This window comes from Crocodylus porosus, unplaced genomic scaffold (assembly GCF_001723895.1).
Source record: "Crocodylus porosus isolate Cpor-Errol unplaced genomic scaffold, CroPor_comp1, whole genome shotgun sequence".
Lineage (NCBI taxonomy): Eukaryota > Metazoa > Chordata > Crocodylia > Crocodylidae > Crocodylus > Crocodylus porosus.
This window is the reverse complement of record NW_017728949.1, coordinates 62,580,699-62,601,858: the sequence shown is the minus strand read 5'-3', so window position 1 is coordinate 62,601,858 and position 21,160 is coordinate 62,580,699. Positions and strand designations below refer to the sequence as shown.

At 44.3% G+C, this 21,160-nt stretch overlaps 1 protein-coding gene across 2 annotated transcripts in view; it reads left to right on the top strand.

Annotated features, from left to right (window-relative positions):
• Positions 1–4,603, top strand: part of CFAP221 (cilia and flagella associated protein 221) — a 36,224-nt gene extending 31,621 nt beyond the window's left edge. For both annotated transcript variants that reach the window (XM_019554612.1, XM_019554611.1), the window contains exons 22-25: positions 1,101–1,193; positions 1,414–1,536; positions 2,782–2,847; positions 4,053–4,603. In XM_019554612.1, the coding sequence (XP_019410157.1) occupies positions 1,101–1,193; positions 1,414–1,536; positions 2,782–2,847; positions 4,053–4,176 (406 nt within the window). In that variant the 3' untranslated portion in view covers positions 4,177–4,603. The remainder of the gene's footprint in view (positions 1–1,100; positions 1,194–1,413; positions 1,537–2,781; positions 2,848–4,052) is intronic.
• Positions 4,604–21,160: the final 16,557 nt, after the last annotated feature.

Genomic DNA, 21,160 nt, shown 5'->3' with positions numbered 1-21,160 from the left:
GCGGGGCCCCCCTCCCTGTCCCCTGGTACGCTGACACCAGGGAGTGAAAACCCTGGTGCACTGGACACAGCATATTTGATTAACCGGCATCCCCCATTCCCGGGGGATGCCGGATAACAGAGCTTTTACTGTATTTAAATGCTTCTGAAACCAATGCGATTTCAGCAGGTGCCAGTAAGACACTGATATTTAAGACTCTGGGATCTGATGGCAGGACCTGTCATCCAACACAGTACATCACATACTTCAGGGCTTCATAGGACTGGAGACTTAGAACTGACTACAACTCCCCACTGTACTGGGCAGCTTAGCATGCTGATAGCTGAATGAAAACATTTCAAAGCCTGCATAGTTGAAGATAATCACCAGACCTTTATGTAGACACAGAAATCAATGACCTGGAGTCAGTGGGAACAATACACATTCATCACCTCTGAAAATCAGGCCATCCATTTAGATGGCTAAATATATATTTAGGTGCCTTGCTTCAGGCACCAAATCTACAGATTCAGGACCTAATAGGCATCTCTCTGTCTCGCAAGACAATAGTATTACTCCAAGTAAGGCATCAGCTCGCTGAATGTAATCCTGGCTTGAAAGAGAAAGCGAAGCTGGAGTGACCTCTCCAGGATGCAGAAGCCTGGGCAGTGCATATGGAGACACTGAGCTGCGCACACACCAGCGTCCCCTTCAGCCTTTCTGGTTTAATCCAGAGGAAAGGCAGGTGTTGGCTCATTTGGAAACAGCTTGGCTGCAGGTGCTGCTGGAAGAAAGGAGATCATCCATTTTTGTCCACTCCGTGATAGGGTGGACCAGGTTCTTTAATCCTGGTTGGCAGCCAGTCTAGGAGTGGAACCGAGTCCATCCGATAGATGGGCTGCTGTTCTAACATAACTAGAAAAGGATATTCACTGCTATAAAAGGCCTTTTTAAAGAACAGAAGTGCATTTTGTTAATGTGTATACTTATGAAGTAACTAACTGATATATTTTAAGGAAAGTCTAGCAGGATCGGAAACTTAAGAGAAGGTGCAAAACCTTTTGTTGTCTGCTGTTACTTATCTTACCCTACTCAAATGTATGATTATGTCACTTCCACAGCAGTGATCCCTACAGTTTAGATATGCTTCCAAGTGAGGGACCTCCGATGCTGGACGAATTACCTGAGAGGGACAAGGAAAACATAATCGACTAGTAAGCTGGCTCTCTTTTCTCTCTATTTATTTGTCATATTCTGTTTTGAATTGTAAGCACTTTGTGTGCATTTCAGCACACTTCTGTACACATAAAAGACAAAAATGTGCAGATGGTCCCTCTTGCATAAAACTTCCTCTTGTTTCTCCAGGCTAAATCATTGGAAAGATTAAAAATAAAAGGTAAAAAACTAAGTTTTTTCCAACTTACTGAATTTTAGTGAGACTGATGATGAGACTGAGTTAAGGGTTGTACTCACTCCGGAGATGGTGAAAGCTGAATTTCCACAGATTGAACGCCTACCACAGGAAGAAAACAGAAGTAAGCCAGGGAAAGAAGAAAGGTAATGGCACATTTATTGAAATAGAGGGAAGAAGCTTGGGGAGGATTTTAAGGGTGACCATCTTGTTTCGGTGTTTGTATAAGCCCAGAGTAGAAGTGTCAGAGCAACTCAATCAGTGAGGTTACATTCAGATCTTGCACATAGACCTGGTCCATAGTCTCTTTATTACATGCATGAAGACTCGAATTTAGTCTCAAAATTGAGCCCACTCACTCTTATTGGTGCATTGCATTTTCCTTAATAGTTTTGTTCAGGCATTTGCCAAGGTTGGGTTTTGCCTTTTAATGACTTCTAATGACTCCTCTAGAAAAAATAGTCAAAGACACTAAAAACTCCCAGTTACCTACCTATACTCATTTCCATTGTGTCTTGGACACCAGCCAATTCTTAAAACATTACCTTTATAAATACAAATTACTGTGTCCTGACAAGTCATAATTAGACCCCTGTCTGGGAAAGACAAGGGTCCCATCAGGTTTTGCCAGCTATTTCCATCCTCTAGTGCTGAGGCCCTGCATCCCCAGATGTGTGAAGAGATCCTAAGAGCCTGGAGGCTGTGTGCGTTAGATGGTTAGAAATAAGGCTAACACAGATGCCTTGACTTCAAGGGGCACTAAGCAGAAGCTCTGAAGGGATCAAGGAGGGGCTCTAGATGGGCGTAAGTGGTGCTGAGGGTGTTAGAAGATGTGAGCAAGGCAGCAGAGGTAAAATGCAATGGTGAGCATAGCCCTGCAGAGGTAGGGGACACTGTGCTAGTAGCAGTATGGTCTGGAAAAGGAGGTGCAGGGTGGGCAGCAGGAGGTCTCATTTCTAAACCTGTGCCTGACTGTGGGGAAGCTGCATCACCTTTCTGTACTTTGGTTTCCCCATCTGTAGAAAAAGGGGGTTATGAGGTTTGCTTCTGTATGTGGTTAATGCTTGTACACTGCTTTGAACAGACTGAGGTTTTCAAAGCCATGTATGAGATGTGAATGTCTGATTCCCTTTAACATTAAAGGAATCAGCTGTCCAGACCCTTAGGAAGCATAGTTGCCATTAAGCTTTATTTAAATGCTGAGCATCATGACCACTCTAATGTTACAGTGCTAACATTGTTTATTGAAACTAATTTGCAGTAAATAAGCACATGGTTTTATTGATGGGTTCCTAATGGCTGATTGAGTGCTGCTTTCTATGTCTCCTTTCATTGAGCTGTTCAGAGGATTTGGGGTAGCTTATACTAAATAGTGGCCTTTTTCTCCACAGCGATACGGCCCTGGATGGCAAACTTGTTTACTCCAATGCAGTGAACAACCCTACTTCTCCTTCTGGGTAAGCAGATGTGCAAACATAAGAGTCATTCCTTTAACAAATCAGTATTTTCCACAAAGCTGAAAACACGGGCCCATGTGAAACCCATCTTGGAGACTGATGTCACATGTTTTCCATTTCAGTCCATTTGGGAACCTCTGTACCAGCCAAACGAGCCTGTGCTATTTAAGACCAGTTTACAAATGAGCACAACCTCCTGCAATGAACATTGGGTATGGGCTGCTCATTGCATCGACTACAGCACTCATCTGCTGTTCTTATTGTCGTGGACACTGGATTGGGCCTGAAATGCTTCCTAATAAATTATTGGCTCCTCATCTCACAGCTGGACCGGAAACCTTTCCCCCCATCTTGTCACGTATCAAAAGCTAAGCCAGTCCAAGGCTGTTCTTAAAATCTACTAGTAGGACGTTTTCACTGTCTCATCATGAAGAGGGGACCCGTGACCTATGGAATGACAAAGTTCATGGATCTCTTGGCCATGCCCTATCATCTCTTAGGCCCGTTCTCAAGTTTTGGTGCAGTTGTGGAAAGAGCAGCTTCGTAAGATATGGGTCTTCTGTTGCTTCGCAGCCACGCTCGAGGTTTTACTACACCATTTTTTGTATTCTGGTTGCTTTAGTCATCATGGGCTTTTCCATGGGCAAGCCAGAGACTGCATCTTGTACAATAAAGATTGTGGTCAGATTAACTTCAAACTCCTTGGGTTATGAAATCCACAGAGGCACAAAGGCTGTCACAAAGGCAAAGAAATGCAATAAGAACAGCAGACAACAGCTCATGTATTCTCAATAAAAGGCTCTTCAGCACTATTGTTTCACATATGTGGGGGCTGTGTGAACGTGTAAGCGTGTGTGTTTCAGTGCCCAGAATGGTGGGGCTAGAACAATACTCTTTTCCTTACTGTACAAATATACCGGGAGCATTTTTTTTTTTAAATACCCTCTTGAAATTGCTCCTGGTATATTCTTACAAGGAGAGCAGTACTGTCTTAGTAGAGTGCACACAGTTCTTGTTACACATTTCAACACTTCAGATACTCACATAAAATGCACTTAGGCATCATTAAAATTATCTCCTGGCCTCAAAAATGCAAGCTGTTGTGAATGTGATACATTGGCACGAATGTCTTTGGCTTTATCAGTATTTTATGGCATTGTACTAGCATTGTTATCAGTACAAATGACTTTCTCAACCTCCTGCAGAGAAGTGAAAGACTCCCTGGAACTGCCTTCACAAGTTCAGAATAACAGACTCAGAGAGAGAGTGCAAGCACAGGTGGAAAAAATGAAGTTGAAAGCCATCAACAAAACCCTCATCCTGGAGTAAGTGTTATTTCACAGATTCCACGGCTGTGGAGCAGTTTTTCCGTCACACAAACCTGCTGTATCTCTGCCCCAACCTATCACTGTTTCAGACCTCGGGTATCTGCACAGTGCAGCTAGGAAAATTATGTTTAACTAACACAGCAGCTTCCCATCAGTTCTTCCGGCCTCTGTCCAGGGCACTCGCTGTTTATGCTGAATAGGAGCTCAATGATTTTACTTACCAGGGTTTCTTCCCTAGGTGCCTATTCATTTGGCATTGGAGTTAAGTTTGCGAAAACCACAGCTCTCACCACCAGCATGTAAATAGTTTGTACACAGTTTTATTGTTTGCCATATTTTCAGTGGACTTTCCTTGCCACGAGCCTTGGTATTGTTCCATGCTCTGTCTGAGAGTGCCCATTGCATTCAAATAAAACAGGAATAATCAAATCAAGATATGGTTTGGGTTTTATTGTTGTTTTATATAGTTCTGACCTAGACTTGCCCACATGCTTAAACAAATGCTCTGGCTGAGCCTGGGTTTTTGTGCAGGTGGGCCACTGACTCTCAATCTCTGCCCAAAGCAGGCACGGTTCTTGGGTAAATCCAATATCTTTTATTAAACCAACTCAAATAGTCGGAAACATTCTTCTTAGCAAGCTTTCTAAGAAGAAGAATTGCTAAGAATAATTTTTCCAACTATTTGAGTTGGTCTAACAAAAGATATCAGATTTACCCACAGAACCTTGCTTGCCTATGTCCTTAGACCAACACAGCTACAACCTACACCCCTTGACCCAAAGCAGGCACTCGTGCTTTGTCCTGGGGGCATGACAGGGGTGGTGAATTAAACCATGTTATTAGCCAGGAAAAAATAACCCCAAGCAGGTTCTGTCTGGATTCCAGCAGTCAAGGAGTTATCAGCTAAAGTATGGTGCAGGCCAAGTCCTTGCAGGTGGACTGCATTTAGGTAATGGTGCCAGAGCTCCTGAGAGAAGGAGGAGAGGGGGTGGTGTTGAGAAGAGCTCCCTGACTGCTGGAAGGGGAAGTACTGAGCAGGCAGGCTCGCTGACGGGTTAGATGGGGTTTGGTTTTGTGGTTGAGTGAGTAAGGTCTGTTTCTGGGCCCCAATTGTACTGCGTTTGCATTGTAGGCTGTTGTATTCAAAGTCCTGAAGAACAGATGAGAGAAAGGCCCTTAGGGAGCATGCCCCTTCCAAACTGCTCCTTTACCCCATGCAGGCCCTTCTTTGGCCCGAGGCAAATTTGTTCCTGGGTATTGCCACACAAGCCAATCTACACTCGAATTTCAGGAAGGTCGATTGTGGATGCCTGTAGTGCAGGGAGCACCTCCTTACCTGAGATGTGCATGACTTTTGTTGTGCAGCTCGTATGTATAGTTCTCTATCATGGGCAAACTGCATATGGGTGTGCTTGCTGTATCCAAGGAGAGCTGCTTGCACAAGTTGAAGCGTGATCTGAGATGTATGAAACCGAGAAAACCGAAGTTGGAAATCCTGCATTTTAAGTCTCTTCAAGCTGACAGAACAGAGCATTATATGTTAGACTCTGTGCTCCATTCTACAAACACGGCCCCTAGAAAGCTTGTCAGTCGGGGAGGATAACTAATGTGGACAGAAGAGTAAGCCCAGGGCATTTGGAAACAGGGAGCCTGTCTCCTCCTGCACGTATGTCAGACAGCTCCAGGATACTTATCCACTTCCCATCATTCCTTTACCATTTTGGAGAGGATCACCAGATAGGAGGCCATTCGTTTTCTGCCAGCTGCTTCATTCATGAACAGCTAGCCACTCACAAGGCAAATCTGGGCAGCTGCAAGATGCTGGGTAGGTTTCTCTGATTAGAAAGGGCATTTTAAAATGTGAGGGACCTGCTGGTTGTTGAGCAAGACAGGCGTGTTGGGAACAGATCTAGCACAGCTCAGGCACACTTAGCTTCAATAGCCTGCCTTGCAGGAGCACACTTGACTTGTTGCTTTAGTCTAGACGGTGGGTTAGACCCATCACTAGAGTAAATGCTGAGCCAACACAAAGCAGCCGAGTTTCTGCTTGCAGAGGAAATGGCGTAAGGGGCTGGAAAGTGGATGTCGACAAACATGTGGTCAAGACAGCCAAAAAGGGGGCTGATTAAGCACTTCTCTCCCAAGGGGTGTTCTCACACATGGAGTGCTATGAAATCCAGATTCATTGCTTCTATGTCCTCCCTGTTTATTAATCTTTGATCCATATTCCTGCTTCCCGTCTGCTGTCCCCACGGTTCTGCTCGTCCAGTTCGTGGCTTCCTCTGCAAGCAGGCGCTGGCTCATAGAGGATGGTGCTCCCTGTTGTTCCCACATCCCCAAAGTGCTGCTTGGGCAGCCAGGACAGAGAGCCTTAGCACAGTGGTTAGCTGCATCTTTTGTTCCTGCAGGAATGCCTCCTAACCTGGGGCTGACTCTACTGTACTCAAGGTGATGCCCTAGGCAGGGAAAGGCTGATTATGTCAGTCTCTGTCTCCTTTGTGCCACTCTAACTGTTCACAGAGTGGCAGTTTCCTCAGTCCTAGGATGCCATGTTTCTGCAATATGGGCACACTGACTTGTCGAATCTTTGAATGGCTGAGTGACAAACCTTTGCTTGTGCAGTCATTGCACTGTTGATCTTTGTGTTTCAAAGGTCTCTGGGATACCTTGATAATGCAAGGCAGTGGGTTGGCTCCCATAGTGCACTAGCATATAAATAAAAGATGCTTGCATTTATTTCATGCAAAGTAAAAAAAAACAAACACTTGCAATTAGAGGCAGTTGGGAACTTTACCATAACACCGTTTTTCATTAAAGAATGCAGATGCAGCAAAACAGAAACGTTTCGTGGAAATATGTTTTTTTTAAAACTCTTCATTAAGAAAGTCCCATGGTTCCATGATGTACTTTCTCATCAAAGACATACGAGAGATGATTTTGCCTTCACAGTTTGGAAGGGCTCAGTTTCATCACAACGTAAAATGGGGAAACATTTTGAAATCTCCTAAACTTTCACAGAACAAGAAAACTGCTTCCTACCCAACACTTTTCTCAGAAATAGAAAGAACTAACTTCTCACGAGCATTTTTGACTCTTTGCACCCTGTCCGAGTCTGTGGTTTCTCACATTTGCCTCAAAACATGAAATGTGCCAAAAATAATCCCAAGCGCTCTGTTTGCATTTAAGGGCTTTAAAACTCCTACTGGTCAACTGCAAAAACCTTTTAGAAATGGGATATAAATGATAAGACATCAAACATTAACTGATGCGTATTTATAAAATTTGATATCTGTTTTGTGTCCCTTGTGGAAATTGGAAGGATTATAGGAAATAAATTTAAAAAAACAGGATTTATGCCAGGAAAAGAAAGAAAGGAAGTCATGTTTTTGGACGAACATTGTCCAGTACACTAAAATATTCCTGTAAAACTTTTAGCTGTGGCTGGATTGATGACTTAGAATATAATGCGATGCCAATTTGAGATTGGAATAATTTGCTTTTTTACTTTTATAGTTATTTTATTGTGGACTGATTTTTTGTTTCACTTACACTTTCACTTGAAGAGAGCACTTAATGAGACCTGCTAATTCTGCAGGGAGGTTGCGTAGGGTCTACCGTTGGATCAGGTAGCAGATTCGGGATCTGGATATTTTTCCAGATCTGTTTGGGACCTCACTTTGAGTCAAGGAACATGAGTGTTTTGGGACTGAGACAGAAATCAAAGAGAGAGAGTATATTTTGCTACCGAGTAATTGCATGTGAAGGAGCACCGGCTTAAGGACTGCATCCTCTTAGAAACAGCTGTAAAGGCGCCCCTTTCCCCCCAGCCAAAAACTGTGCTTGACCACAAAAGAATGAGAGTGCGCACAAGGTGAAGGGGATGAGCGAGGATCCAGAAGAGGAAAACTTCAGTGTTTAATTAGGAGTGTATGTGGGTTTCCAGAAAGACTTATTTAATATTGCCTGCCTACTTCTTCATTTAGTCAATTAAAAAATTGCAATTGCTGTGAAGTTTCTTCTTATTTCTACAATGATGTACTATTTAACAGACCTAACCTTGTTACAGTATAGTTCCATTGTCCAAGAACCTATTTCTGTGCTGTTTAAAATGTCTCGTTGATTAGGTAAGTCCTGGTCTTAAAAATGTGCATTAGCATTTACATTATATTTACAACTTCATTTTCTGAAAGCATTTTATCAGTGTGTTTTAATAAGTTTTCCCAGTATCTATTTAAGGAAGTAATAATACACAATACTTTCTGAAGAAAAAAACTGGGGTAGTTTTTCTATAATACAGCATGTGTGTATTTTATGCACGGATTGATTCCTAACATGGGTACACAATCAGTGTGAACATGAATATTTCAAGGCATCTTCATTTGGATGTATGTGAAATATATGTGGTCATGGATTAACTTCCTATTAGCTTCACTGGGCAGAACTAGAGCCCGAAACAGAGATCTGTAAATTGATCTTCAGGGGTAAATTGACATTCAAGTCCTATTTCTATTTGGTACAAGTCATTTTACCTTTTCAGCCCTTGTTTAGAAATGGATTAATTAGTCAAATAATTACATATCTTTGCGATTTAAGTCAATTAAAATGTATCTATCTTACCTTACAAATGCCTGTCTCATTAGGTAGGCTAATAAACATTTAGTTTCTGACTCCGACTTTATTACTTACCTCTTTGATTATGTAAAAATGGGGATTTAAAATGGAAATTAGATAACATGTACATTTTAAAAATTAGGAAAACATTAATGTTTTCATATGCAAATGAACCTTGAGTTCAAGAACCAGATAATTGGGCATTAATATCCCTTACCGTTCATAGAGATAAAAGAAAAGCCATCAAGCCTTTTTAAATCTAAATGAATTATATTTATAAAATTACTGGGAGAAACAGTAACATGAGTTTTAGTTAAGAAAAGTGGTACAGAAATATATTTTAAGCTTATAAGAAACAAGTAGCATTTAGACAAAATGAGAAGCATTTTTCCACATGCTTTACGTGGGTGAATGCACCAGCGATTTGTTGTATTGCTATCTTAGAAATGTTTTATAATCATTAACAAGCGAACCCTTAAAGCCTCTTTATGGGAGATACTAAACATCTGAAATGCTGAAGCTCCTCACTGCCCTTGGAGGTCAGGTCACTTATTCAGGTTCCTAACTTCTAGCTAAAGCTGACCGAAAAAGTATCTCCTTCCCACCTCAAAATTTAACTTTTAATTGAAAAACATGTCACAGTGCTTTCCTTTACGAGTCTATGCCTAGTGTGACATATCCATGGGCAAATCTAGGATTTTGAAAAAAGGGAAATACAGATGGTGGGGGTGCATCATCACATATAACACAACACATATTTTTCTGCATTTCAAGATCAACTAGAAGTTTTATTGACCTGCTAGGAGTCTAGCAGTATATTATTCAGTTTGCGATCAAACCAAAAAACAATATAATTGATACAATCGCATGAATTTGCTAGATAATATATTGTTTAAAAAAAAGCACAAGGCAAACAATAGCCAAAAGTTATTGTCTCGCTAGTTTTGTAGTCAGAACTTTTCAGATGTTATAGTCCAATGTACATCACTTACTCAAATTTGTAAAACAAAATCTAATCTTTCTCAGCATCTTGACAGTGCCTTCAATATTTCACTGTCAGCCATTTCTGCACTAGAGTTAATATCACTGTGCCTAAGAAAAGGTTTTTAGCCAGAACTAAAAACAGTCTGCAGGGCTATGAGATAGAGGAGAGACATTTCTAAGATTGGTTAGCAGACAGAAAAAAGAGTTTGAATAGTGGAACATCCAGACCATTACAAAGGAGAGAGGGTCATTAACACCTGTGGTTTGGGGAGAGATTAGCAGGAATCAGGTAGATGATAATGAGCCATGAAGTCAACTGACTCGCTCAGCACTGCCCAGATAGAAATGCTGCTGCCCATCCCAGACAGTTGCCTTTAAAGTTGGGGTGGAGCAGGAATCAACGAGAAGTGCAACTGCACAACTGCATCCCCCCGCCCTCTCCCCATACAGATGGCTTCCTTAACACCAAACTGGTGTTTTTAATTTCAGTGGGGGGAGTTAAACACTGAAAGCAAATTGAAAGCAATGAGCAGTCTATTTAGCTGTCTGATTGTGTAAGACTGGCAGCAGGCTTCACCCTGGTGGTTAATTCAGGATTTCCAACACCCTGGAAAAGGACAGCCTTGCCAAATGCAAATTGAATGCCCTTGCCGAGCCCAGTCCCATCAACTAAAAGGCAGCCACGTTTGTCAGGGCTAGCTCTTCAGCAGCTGCAAAACCTCCTTGGTCACTCAGGTGCTGCTGTGCGGTGTGTGCGACTGATGATTGCACCTTTTACCCACATTAATTAAACCAATGTAAGCTCCTGTTCTCAAGACATTTAGACAATCTGGTGGCATCTGGTGGCCGTGGGAGTGGCCACAAAGTGATGGGGACACAATACAGGAAGCTATTCCCTCGTGTCGGATACCATCTAGCTCTGCTATCATTCCTTTTTTTTTGTTAAGGACAAAGTTAGGATTACCAGTATTGACATGAATGAGACTGCAGAATCAGGCCGATGGGTTATATTAGTTGATTAGTCACCTTCCAGAACTTCTAAAAAGCAAAATGGTTACATAGTTTTCAGTCGTTAGAAAAGCTTTTCAGCTTCTTCAGTTTTCTGAAGCGATTTTAATTGCTCAAGTGACTGACAATGACTGCTCTATTTTTCAAATTAACTGATTGACTCTGGTTTCAGCATTATAAACCAGATTACATCGGCTTCAATAGTTAATCATTTTTCTGTGTACGATTTCCCAGCATGGGCCTTTAATTATCAGCTGTGCATTGCCTAAAAACCAATAATATAGTTTAACATCACAGTGGTATTGGTTGCATGGGACTTTTCAGCGCACAGGATGGAAAAGCAAAGGTCTATTTCCCATTAGTTGGAATAAGGATTTGCATACTTCATTCCCTATCAGTTGCTCTGGAAACGGACCTCATACATCAAGAGATTGCTGCTTTGTGCGTCCTCTCCCAACGATGCCTGTTGTTCTGCTTCTGGAATCAGGGTAGTGTTTGGACATTCTTGCTACTTCTGGCAACACAACAGGCACAGGCCTCGCATACATACATACAGCCAGCCCAAGTGGTTTACAGGTTTTTACATTCATATAGCATCTTTACAATCTGCCAACAGTCCCTCCAATCCAAGAAGGTCCTTAAGGGCTTGCCTATTTGGGGAAATAGACTGCAGTAGCCTTTGCAGAACACCATTCTGTATGGACACTATTATGGAATAAAAGTCGTTTTGGGGGGAATACAAGACCTGACGCTGAGAAGTTTGTCCAACAGCTCTCCCAACTATACAGATGACCAGTAAAAGTTATCATCAAAAAAAAACCTTGCTCCTCTTCTATTTCCTTCTAATCAGTGCACCTTCAAAGCTGAATAGGTGTTATGGAATAAGCTGGCTTTTATTCTGGGCTGGTGTTCACACTTACAGCTCAACCACTGTACCTACTCTGATCCAGATCCCCCTGAAATTTAATCCAGGAATCAACTATCTGGCTGCATCAAGAACTAGGACAACAACGCTGCTTTTTTCATGTTCAATCCCAGGGCTGTGCAACTTGCCAGTGGCTGGGGGCCCTACACCAGACAGCGCCAAGTGAGCCATGAGCCACACTACATGGATTCCCCCAACACAGCCACACTGCACCCACGCCCCGACCCCACTGCTGCCCCCCCATGCCCACATGGCCCTGGCCTCACCGTCAGCTATCCACTCTGCCTTGCTTCCTGGGGCTGCGGCGGGAAGTGGAAGCTGATGGAGGGAGGGGGAAACCCAGAGACTCCAGCTGTTGTTGCAGCGAGAGTGATTGGGGGAGCTGCGGGTGGGCAAACAACCCTCTGGTTAGATGGCCCTGTTCTACCCAATATATACACATAGTTCACAGTCGTGCAGCTCTATGTCTCCCATTACTGGTTGTAATAAAAAGTTTCATGAGCCCACTGCTGAGTTAAAACACCAATTACCAACACTACACAAGGCCCTTCAGCTCCTCTTCTGTTTGAGTCTCCCTTCTTCCCCATTTCCCCACCTCCTCTTCTAAGTCAGTGACTCCAACCTTGTTTACTCATGCATCTGCTTCCCGCACGAGCATCTCTTCTCATTCATCCATGATGCCCCCTTCTGCAGGCAACTTCTTGAAAAGCCGTTCACCGGTTCTCCACAGATCCCTGTCTCTGACATCTCTGCAGTCGCACCTCAACGAAAAACCACCGAACAGTCACAATGATCAGTCGTGCTGGCAGGTAGGGAAACTTTTTAAACCTTAAACCACTGCAACTACATATTAAAGCATCAATATTCTATCCCTCCCTTCTGGCCCATCCACCCCATGGACAGTGGGGACATCTACCTCTTCTCAAAGGTCAAACCAAAAGGCAAGGCAGCGGTACCTACCTTACCTACTGTCTCTAGAGGCACCCCACACAATTCATAGCTATAAGGGTGGGTGGGGGCTACAGTGACTTTAAGCTATGCCCTATGCTGGCTTGTTCCAGGAGCTAAGGAGCTTCCAGGTATAGCACAGACCAACTGGAGGAGCTAAGTTATACAGCCTCTCTAGGCACCCGTGGTTTCACAGCACTATCCAAATCTCCAAGAAGCTGAAGTCTCCAGCTTAGTCCCAAGCTTCACCCCTAAAGAGCTCCTCACTGCACTGCTAGAAATACCAGAACAAGTCCAACCCTTCTAGACACAGCCTTGCAGAAGTCACTGGGCTTCTCCAAACTCACTGTCATACCAAAAGCAGAGCTGAAAGCCCTTATTTGGGAACCGCCAGCCTAAACCCCCTATATGTTCACATCTGCTGACTGCTAAGGCTTTAGCGTTCGATCAGGCCTCCCCACAACATGCATTGTTTAACTTCATTTCAAAGTAAATTAATAGATTGCTGATAAGCTTAAACACGATTGACGATAATGAGATGTTCACTCCAGAATTACTGCCTCCCCCTTTATTTATGAGGGCAGGAAATGTTTAGTGTAACAATGTCAGAAATGTGTTAGCATTGATAAACATCTATGGATTTTCTTTGCTAGCTGTAAATTTTGTTTGCAGCCGAGCCCGCAGAAAGCAGAAGCTGCTCCAGCTCCCCTCTCTCATCGCCTCTTCCAAAGCATGCTTACACAGCGTGGTTGCTTTGGATTGATATGTACGGTGATTGTTCAGAGGTTTTCTCTCTTACCAAAGCTAAGGAGTTGCTGGAACTGATGTAAACAGATTTGCAATGCTCAACCCCAGTGTAACTACAGTGAAGTTATGAATGTCAACATCTTACTCATCTAAAGTGATTTATCTGAGCTCACCAAAGGCATTCCCATACTTCATTTTGTTGTTGCCACTGAAAATCGTTGAGTTTGGCTGTGACTAAGGAGACTTCTCATGTTCCATATAATTACTGGAGAATGGGGGTGTCAAGCTCCTCCTCCCCCCGGCTGGATCTGGACCTTGAAGGCCAGGTCTGGATTTGGACCCAGCAGGAACAAGGCAAGTGGCAGCATCGGTGTGTTGAGCAGTAGTGGCAGGGGGGCAAGTGGTGCTGTGTTGGCACAACCGTTGCTTGCCCCATTGCCATTGAAGGCTGTACCCCATGAGGCCCTGTAGCCACGAATTCTGCGGCGGGTCTCAACCCCTGCTTGCCCTACCCCCCGATTTTCAGACCTACCAGGAGCCCTATAGATGAAGGAAAAGGCTCTGTGGGCCAGATCTGGCCCATGCATGAGATGTATGATGCCCCTAGGGTAGAAGATGGAGCCGTAGAGGGTAAGGCTATGAAGTGGAAGGGAGAAGTGCTTGCAATCTGGAGAAGCATCTCTTCCCATGGTAGAGGCCCCTGCTGTTTTGGGTTTAGTTTGCAGGAAGAATTTTGCAATGACTGGCTCTGGGCTTGCTTCCTCACATTTCCACAGTACTGAACATATGAGCTTTCTTTGTGGCAGGCTGCAGCCTCAGTTTAAGTTGTCAGCATCCCTGCTGTGGCTCACCTGCCCATCACGTGCAGACATGTGGTGCACACCCCTTGTGTCCTTTCCCTCTGTCTATAAGCCTGACGCAGCTGGTGTAAATCCGGAAAGCTACAGTGGAGCCGGTGGCATGCTGCCTGGAAGCTGGCCCTATATCTTTCCTATGGATTAGGGGTTTTATGAAGTTGACGGTTTCAGATACTGTAAGCAAACAGCGTAGGAAGCCAAAATGATTTGTAAACTGCTACTGAGAGCATTTGGTTCATGATTTACTGGTGCAGTAGTCTTGAGCAAACCAGCTGACCCAGCCGAAGGAGCCCCGTCTCAGAGCCATGCAGCAGCACAGCACTTGGTCAAGTTTGGCGGCTGCCTTGGCTTATACTGAGCTTACGCATGACTAATACAGCTCTCAGTTGAACTCACTTGATATTAGGCAATCCTGCCCCCGTTTTCCCAGACTCAAAGTGGGTGGTGCAGCAGAAAGCTGGCTGGCCTTGTGTTTGTGGCACTAGTCTAAGGCTATGTCTCCATGATAACTGGAGGAGAGGGAGTCAGTATCAAAGTAGCTTTAATCTTGCTAGGTTGGGTAGTGATGGGAGTGAAGACGCACAGACTGTATTGCAAACTGGCCAGTCTAATTAAAGTCCCCAAGGTCCGGGGTCGACTTCTATGGCCCTTGTTAAAGCCTGTGCAGCTATGGCTTCCTACCGTTGATGACGGGCAGCATGCTGCACTTGTCCCTCCTGACCGCAGTGTAGACACGCTCCATGACTCCAGAGTCCCTAGGGTCCTAGCCCCAGCGACGTCCTTTGAGTTCACTCATGCTCTGGTTTTCATCCCCTTAGTTACCTCCTCCATGGGTAGTGCAGATACCGAACTCTCCTGAAAGATCAAGCTAATCCTCTTGATACCTCACTTCCCTATCAGATAAATGGGATCAGCATGTTCCTGCTCCAAAGAGGTCTATTATGGGAAAATTGCTAACATATGAGAGGTGTCCAGATATGGCAGCAAAAAACAAACTTGTAAATTTGCTTACAAAATAAAGAACTTAAAATGAAGGTATTGTTGGATCAAACTTACCTCTTATGTAAGCAGACCCCATTATAGGATTAGCTAGCAACAACATAAAAACCCCCCCACAAAAGGTAGACCTTGAAGAGCAAGTCTCTGTTGTTTACAAGGGGACAAAATGAAGACAGCAAATCTTCTAGTGGCAAAATGGACTCAGAGAGGTCTAAATAGACATGCAGCAGGGAGGAAACAGTGTGAACATTTTGCAGTTTCTAATGAAGCAAATTCTGCTTTTCCTGACCATTGAACACTAGAGAAATGTTGGGAATCGGTGGAGTTGTAGTGATGCACGTGAGATTTGCCTGCACTGTAAGGTCTCCAAGACTCATTTGTACTACAATTTAATTGCTGCTTTTCTTTTTCCAGACACGCAGCCCTTTTTCACTTCAATGGTAAAATCCAAACCCATAGGCTGGCCAACCACATTTCACTGGGACTATGTTGTAGCACAGGATGATAGCAGGGTAAACCTCTGCCCCCTCTCCCTGCATACTAGAGAGGAGCTTTACCTTGCTGCTGCATCCAGTGCCCCAGGCAGGAGGTGACAAAGAAAGAGACCTGCAGGATCCCAGCATTATTTATCACCCAATGCCAAAATTCAAGTCTGGGCCTGGGGGACATCTACTGACCTATGCAGCACTAGCGCCAGTGCATCAAGCCATATGAGATTTAAACAAAACAATCAGGGTGGGGTTGGGGTCTTTTTTCTGTATCTTCTGCTTTCTGAGCTCCAGGTCACATTTGCAAACTCTCCTCTGCAGCTATGAGAGTGAGACTTTATAAAAAAAAAAGAATAATTAAAACTGAGATTCTTGCACAGTCACACACCTGCAGAAGCAGAGGCTTTCAGGAACACCCCAGAAATGTTAGGAAATGAAAAATAAAGGTGTCAGTATTGTTCCCCCCGCCCCAAACTGGCAGACCCACACTGAAATAAGTGAAGATGGACTGGCTTGGACCAGCTGGGTATTTGGCCCCATGTCTGGCTTATTAAACCAGGGAAAAGTCACCATATTTGGAGATACTTTAGGGTTGTTTGGAGTCTCTTCCAGGAAGTTTAGCTCTCGTGCTTCCTTCTTCTTTGTCAGCAGATGAACTGATAAAAGATCAACAGGTCCTTGGTCTTTCACTGAAGAAGTAGACAGTAAAAGAAATAAACAGAGGGATCTCTGTTAATATTAGAGCTATTTTGGGGGGCATTGCTGTTACAGACCCAAGCACTGTGTCTGTCTGGGGGTGTTTCTGGCCCCAGTTCACTGATGCAGCCCTTGTACACTCCTGAGAAGCGTGGATATGCTTAGCCATCCTTTGTCTCATTCCCCTGACAGATTTATTTCAAGTAATGTATTTACACAGATAGGCAGATAGGAGGAAAGTTAGCGATGTGCTGAGTTTCTGTTCACAGTCTATACGCTGGCTCCAGTCCTGACCCCACTAAAAACAATGGGAATTTGTAACGGCTATTAGTGGAAACATGATTTTGGCCCTTCTAGTCTGTCATGTCTCTGACTATACTAAACATTTATTCTGGAGACATAATCATGTACTCAAAGCCCTGGATAGTTTAGATCCGTGCCATGGAAACCACTTCCCTCCTTGGGTGATGCTATGGCAGCTGAGGCCAGCTGCTGCAACCGCTACCAGGCCCCTAGTTTAATCAGGAAAGGTCCAGTGGCAGGCTGTCTTCAGCCTTTTCTTTTCAAATGGGCATCTCTCCTTGATCTGACACTTGAGATTTATTGCTCTTCAAGAACCACACCTTGGCCTTGATCTAGCCTCCCCAAAGGGATAATAGATAGAGCTACCCGCTTGGGAAGAGGGGGCCTCCATGCATAGGCGCCAACTCCGTGGGTGCTCCGGGGCTCAAGCACCCACCAGAAAAAACGGGTGAGTGCTCAGCACCCACAAGGCACAGCTGTCTTGGTTGTACACGTTAGATCTCTGTGGCTGCTTGCAGACATGAAGAGGATAAAAAAGCCCTTTACCACAAGAAGCAGGGTGTTGTTTCAAGCTAGCTCTGCAACTTCTGAAAAAATCAGGCACTTCAGCAGGGCATTTTGGTGCCTTTAGCTAAAGCTGAATCAATCCATGATTAGATAAAAGTGTCAAAAAAGCTCCACTAAAGCGCCCGGTCTTTACAGGCGAGCCAGGTCGCCGCCTCTTCTGGGCACGCATGGGGCTCAGCAAGGGGACATAAAAAGAAAAAGCACCCGCTGGGAAAAACCAAAGTGGGCGCCTATGCCTCCGTTTCTAATGTCGTGCCTGCCTCTAGGCACTGCGATTCCTAGCAGGAGGGGGAAGCCCATGGATTACAGCCATTCCTTGACTCTTAATTTCTAGCAGGAATTACACACACTGGGGTAAATTAGCCAGGGTCATCCCACCTTGATGAAGACCAAAGTTTGAAACTGGGCTGCTGGGGGCGTTATCTGGCAATGCAAAGCTGTTTAACAACACACCTACTTTTTGAAGGGAAACCTGTGCTAACCACCAATAGTCCACGCAAATGTCTAGGTCCTGATTTTCTTGTACGTCTGGGCCTGGCAGCATCCAGACCCTGCTGAGACCTGACTGGTCGTGCTATGATGGTGATTCTCACGGGTGGCTGGCTCTGAGAAACGGGCCCTTTCCTTCAGTCTCTCAACATAGGGGGTTGTTTATACTGATTGTCCTGGAGCCTCCCTACTCATTTATCACTTTTTGCTTTAAAAAAAAAAAAGCCAGTAAAAACCCCAAGAGAGCTTAACATCATTAGTACTGCAGGACAATCTTTGCAAAAATGGCAAAAGGGGAGGAAATAAAGGGAGAAGCAAGGAGGAAAAAGCAGGGCTACATCCTTTTCTTTTTTTTCTTTTTTTTCTGAAAGCAAGAGAAAAGGCTCACAACAGCCTGGCCCCATTTGTCTAGCAGCTCCCTCGAAAATAACAGTGCCTGGCTGAAAAACTTCAGATCCATTGAAATGTTCAGTGATCTTTTTCCTTAATCGAATGAGAGGTTTTGATTGAGTTCCTGGGAGCAGCAGGGTTTTGCTGACCTACCCGCTGTGGCCAAATAAGGTGCAGGACCTAGAAGGAAATTTTTCTGAAAGCATGAATACAACTTTTGCTTTTTCATGTAAAACAATGCCGGGTGTAAGATGGAGCTGTTTCCTTGTTCCTCAAAGGTGAGCAAGGCAGAGTGTAATGGCCACCGAGGAGACCAGGACATCCTAGACTGTAATCCCAACATTTGCACCAAGCTTTTATCAGTAGAAAATATTGATATTCAGGTAGCACTCTTTTTGGGCTGTGTTATACTTGTTGCTGAACAAGCATAGAAAAGACAAGGGCTTGCATGTGACAAGAGGTGGGGAATGCCATCCATGCTTTGTAGATGAGCAGGAAGAGGCTCAGAGAGACGCTGGGTGTCTTGCCCAAGGTCACACAATAGCTCAGTGGCAGAACAAACTGTGTGACTGACTGTCATTCCAGTGGACTCCCCCTGATCCAGTTACCAAATTTTCTCCCATACCACAAGCCCACAAATAAGACAGGCGCCTTGTTTTTGACAGGCAGAACGTAGAAAGGGACATTTTTCCAGAGTATTGGCGGAGAGCTCTGGCTGGAGCACTGCATCCAGTTCCAGGCGCCACACTACAAAAAGGACGTGGAGAAGCTTGAGAGCATCCAGAGAAGAGCCACCCGTGTGATCAGAGGCCTAAAGAGGAAGCCACACGAGGAAAGGCTGACAGATATGGGACTGTTCAGCCTAGAAAAGAGAAGACTTCATGGGGATTTGGCAGCAGCTTACAAATATATCAGGGGAGAGCATCAGGGGTGAGGTGAACACCTATTCAGCAAAGTGCCCCAGGGGAAAACCAGGAATGATAGTCATAAACTCCTAGGAAGAAAGTTTCAGACTGGATGTAAGGAAAACCTTCATGATTTGTATGGCCAGACTCTCGGATAGACTCCCAGCGGGGGTGCAGGCCCCTACCCTGGAGATCTTCAAAAGGAGACTGGACGCATACCTTCCCGGGGTTATTTGACCCCAGCAGTCCTTCCTGCCCAGAGCAGGGGGGCTGGACCTGATGATCTCACGAGATCCCTTCCAGCCCGAAACGTCGTGAATCTGTGCACGCGGCAGCTCGCTCACCCTCAGCCAACTCAAGTGATCTTTATACAACACTTACCACGTTAACCCTTTCATAGCCTCTGCTGGATTGGCAGAAGCTTTCAGCTGCTCAAAGGACAGTGTCAATTCAGCAGCAACCACGAGAGGGTTAACACTGGATGTCACCCCTGCTGCTTGCTTGTCCCCAAGACAGGCAGCAGCCTTTTGCCAGCCATTATAGCACAAAGTCTCCATGCATTTATTCCAACGAAGAAGCATCAGCTTCCCCACTTATGACACCCTCCCTCACCCCCTACCCCCCCAATTTTGCAGTTCTTTTTTGGGAACCAGTTGTGCGTGTTATGTGAGTAAATACGTACTTTGCCTCTCGTTACCTCAGTTTACCAGCCTGTGAAATGTGGTTATAACACCAGGTAACAAGGGAGGACATGTACACCTTCATGACTTAGATGTTAGAAAAGCACTTTGAAAACCAGAAGTGTGATTAAAGCAGCCACTTACAATTTCTGTTCCACAGTGTGTAGCCTGCTTCTCAGCGACATGCTATCCTGATGGTGGATTTCGTACAAGAAAACTGAAATTATTGTAACTACTCAGTGCTCCAAGGTATCCTTCACAAGGAGGAAATGAGGGTGGAGCGAAACGCTGAAAAATGGCGTGTTCAGAAGTATTTCCTAAAAGGGACTCAGTGCAGCAGAGACAAAACCGTCCAATTTTGACTAGATCTTGGCTACTGGAGAGGACAGATGTGTTCCAGTTGAATCCCAAGCGGCTGGACTTCACACAGGAATTCTGGGATGGCTACGGGTTTGTGAAGCCGCAGGTCAGCATTTTCTGGCCATAAAACTGCAAATTTTATGAAGTTCTTTCTAGTAAACAATGCAAATCTCTTTGGGGAAAAAACCGGTCCAAGGCTGATTGCAGTAAACAGAAAGCAAAGAAATGTAGAGATAGATCTGGCAGTCCCTCTCCCATATAGTTGAGATAAAATAATTCCTTATGTAGCATGCAGGCAGCCTTAGCATGATTTTAAAGTGCTTCTGTTATTGGTCCCTACTGAAAAGCATTACTCTTGTATTATTTTAATGCTCATAGGGCGCAGCTACACGTTCATTAATGTGCCTTAGTGACTGTGCACTTAGTTTTGTACCTCTACTAAGAGGGGTTTTTTAGGTATTTAGGTAGTTAGGTATTTTTTAGTTTAGTAAGAGGTATTTTTTGCTATTACCACGATTAATAGCCACTGCACTACTACGCAGTATTATTAGGCTAATGAGCAGCAAGCATCTCATGTAGATGTGCTCATATTTGTCTTTTCTTAACCTTGTTCCCATGAAACCACTTATATGGTTTATTGTTCTAAGTAACAGAAAAACTGTAATTACAGGCTTAGCCTGACAATGGAAGACTTTTTGTAAGGGTAGCATAGCAATGGGAGATGGATCGGGTCCTCACAAGCTGAGGCTGCACCCCGCACTTGCATTTAAACAGGAGGATTGTTCTACTGACTTCACTGGGACAGCTCTTACGAGCAGGGTTCATGGGAGAGAGCCCTGATTCTGTTTTAATTATATCACTGACTTCAACAAGAGATTGCTTCTACCTAAATGCAGAGGCCAGATGCTCAGCAGATGTAACCAGTATTGTTCTTGGTTACCTTTACCATAACACTGATAACACTCTGCAAATTCAAGGCATGCTGCCTTTAACAGATTGTTACCATCCCAGTCCTTTTTAAAATAATT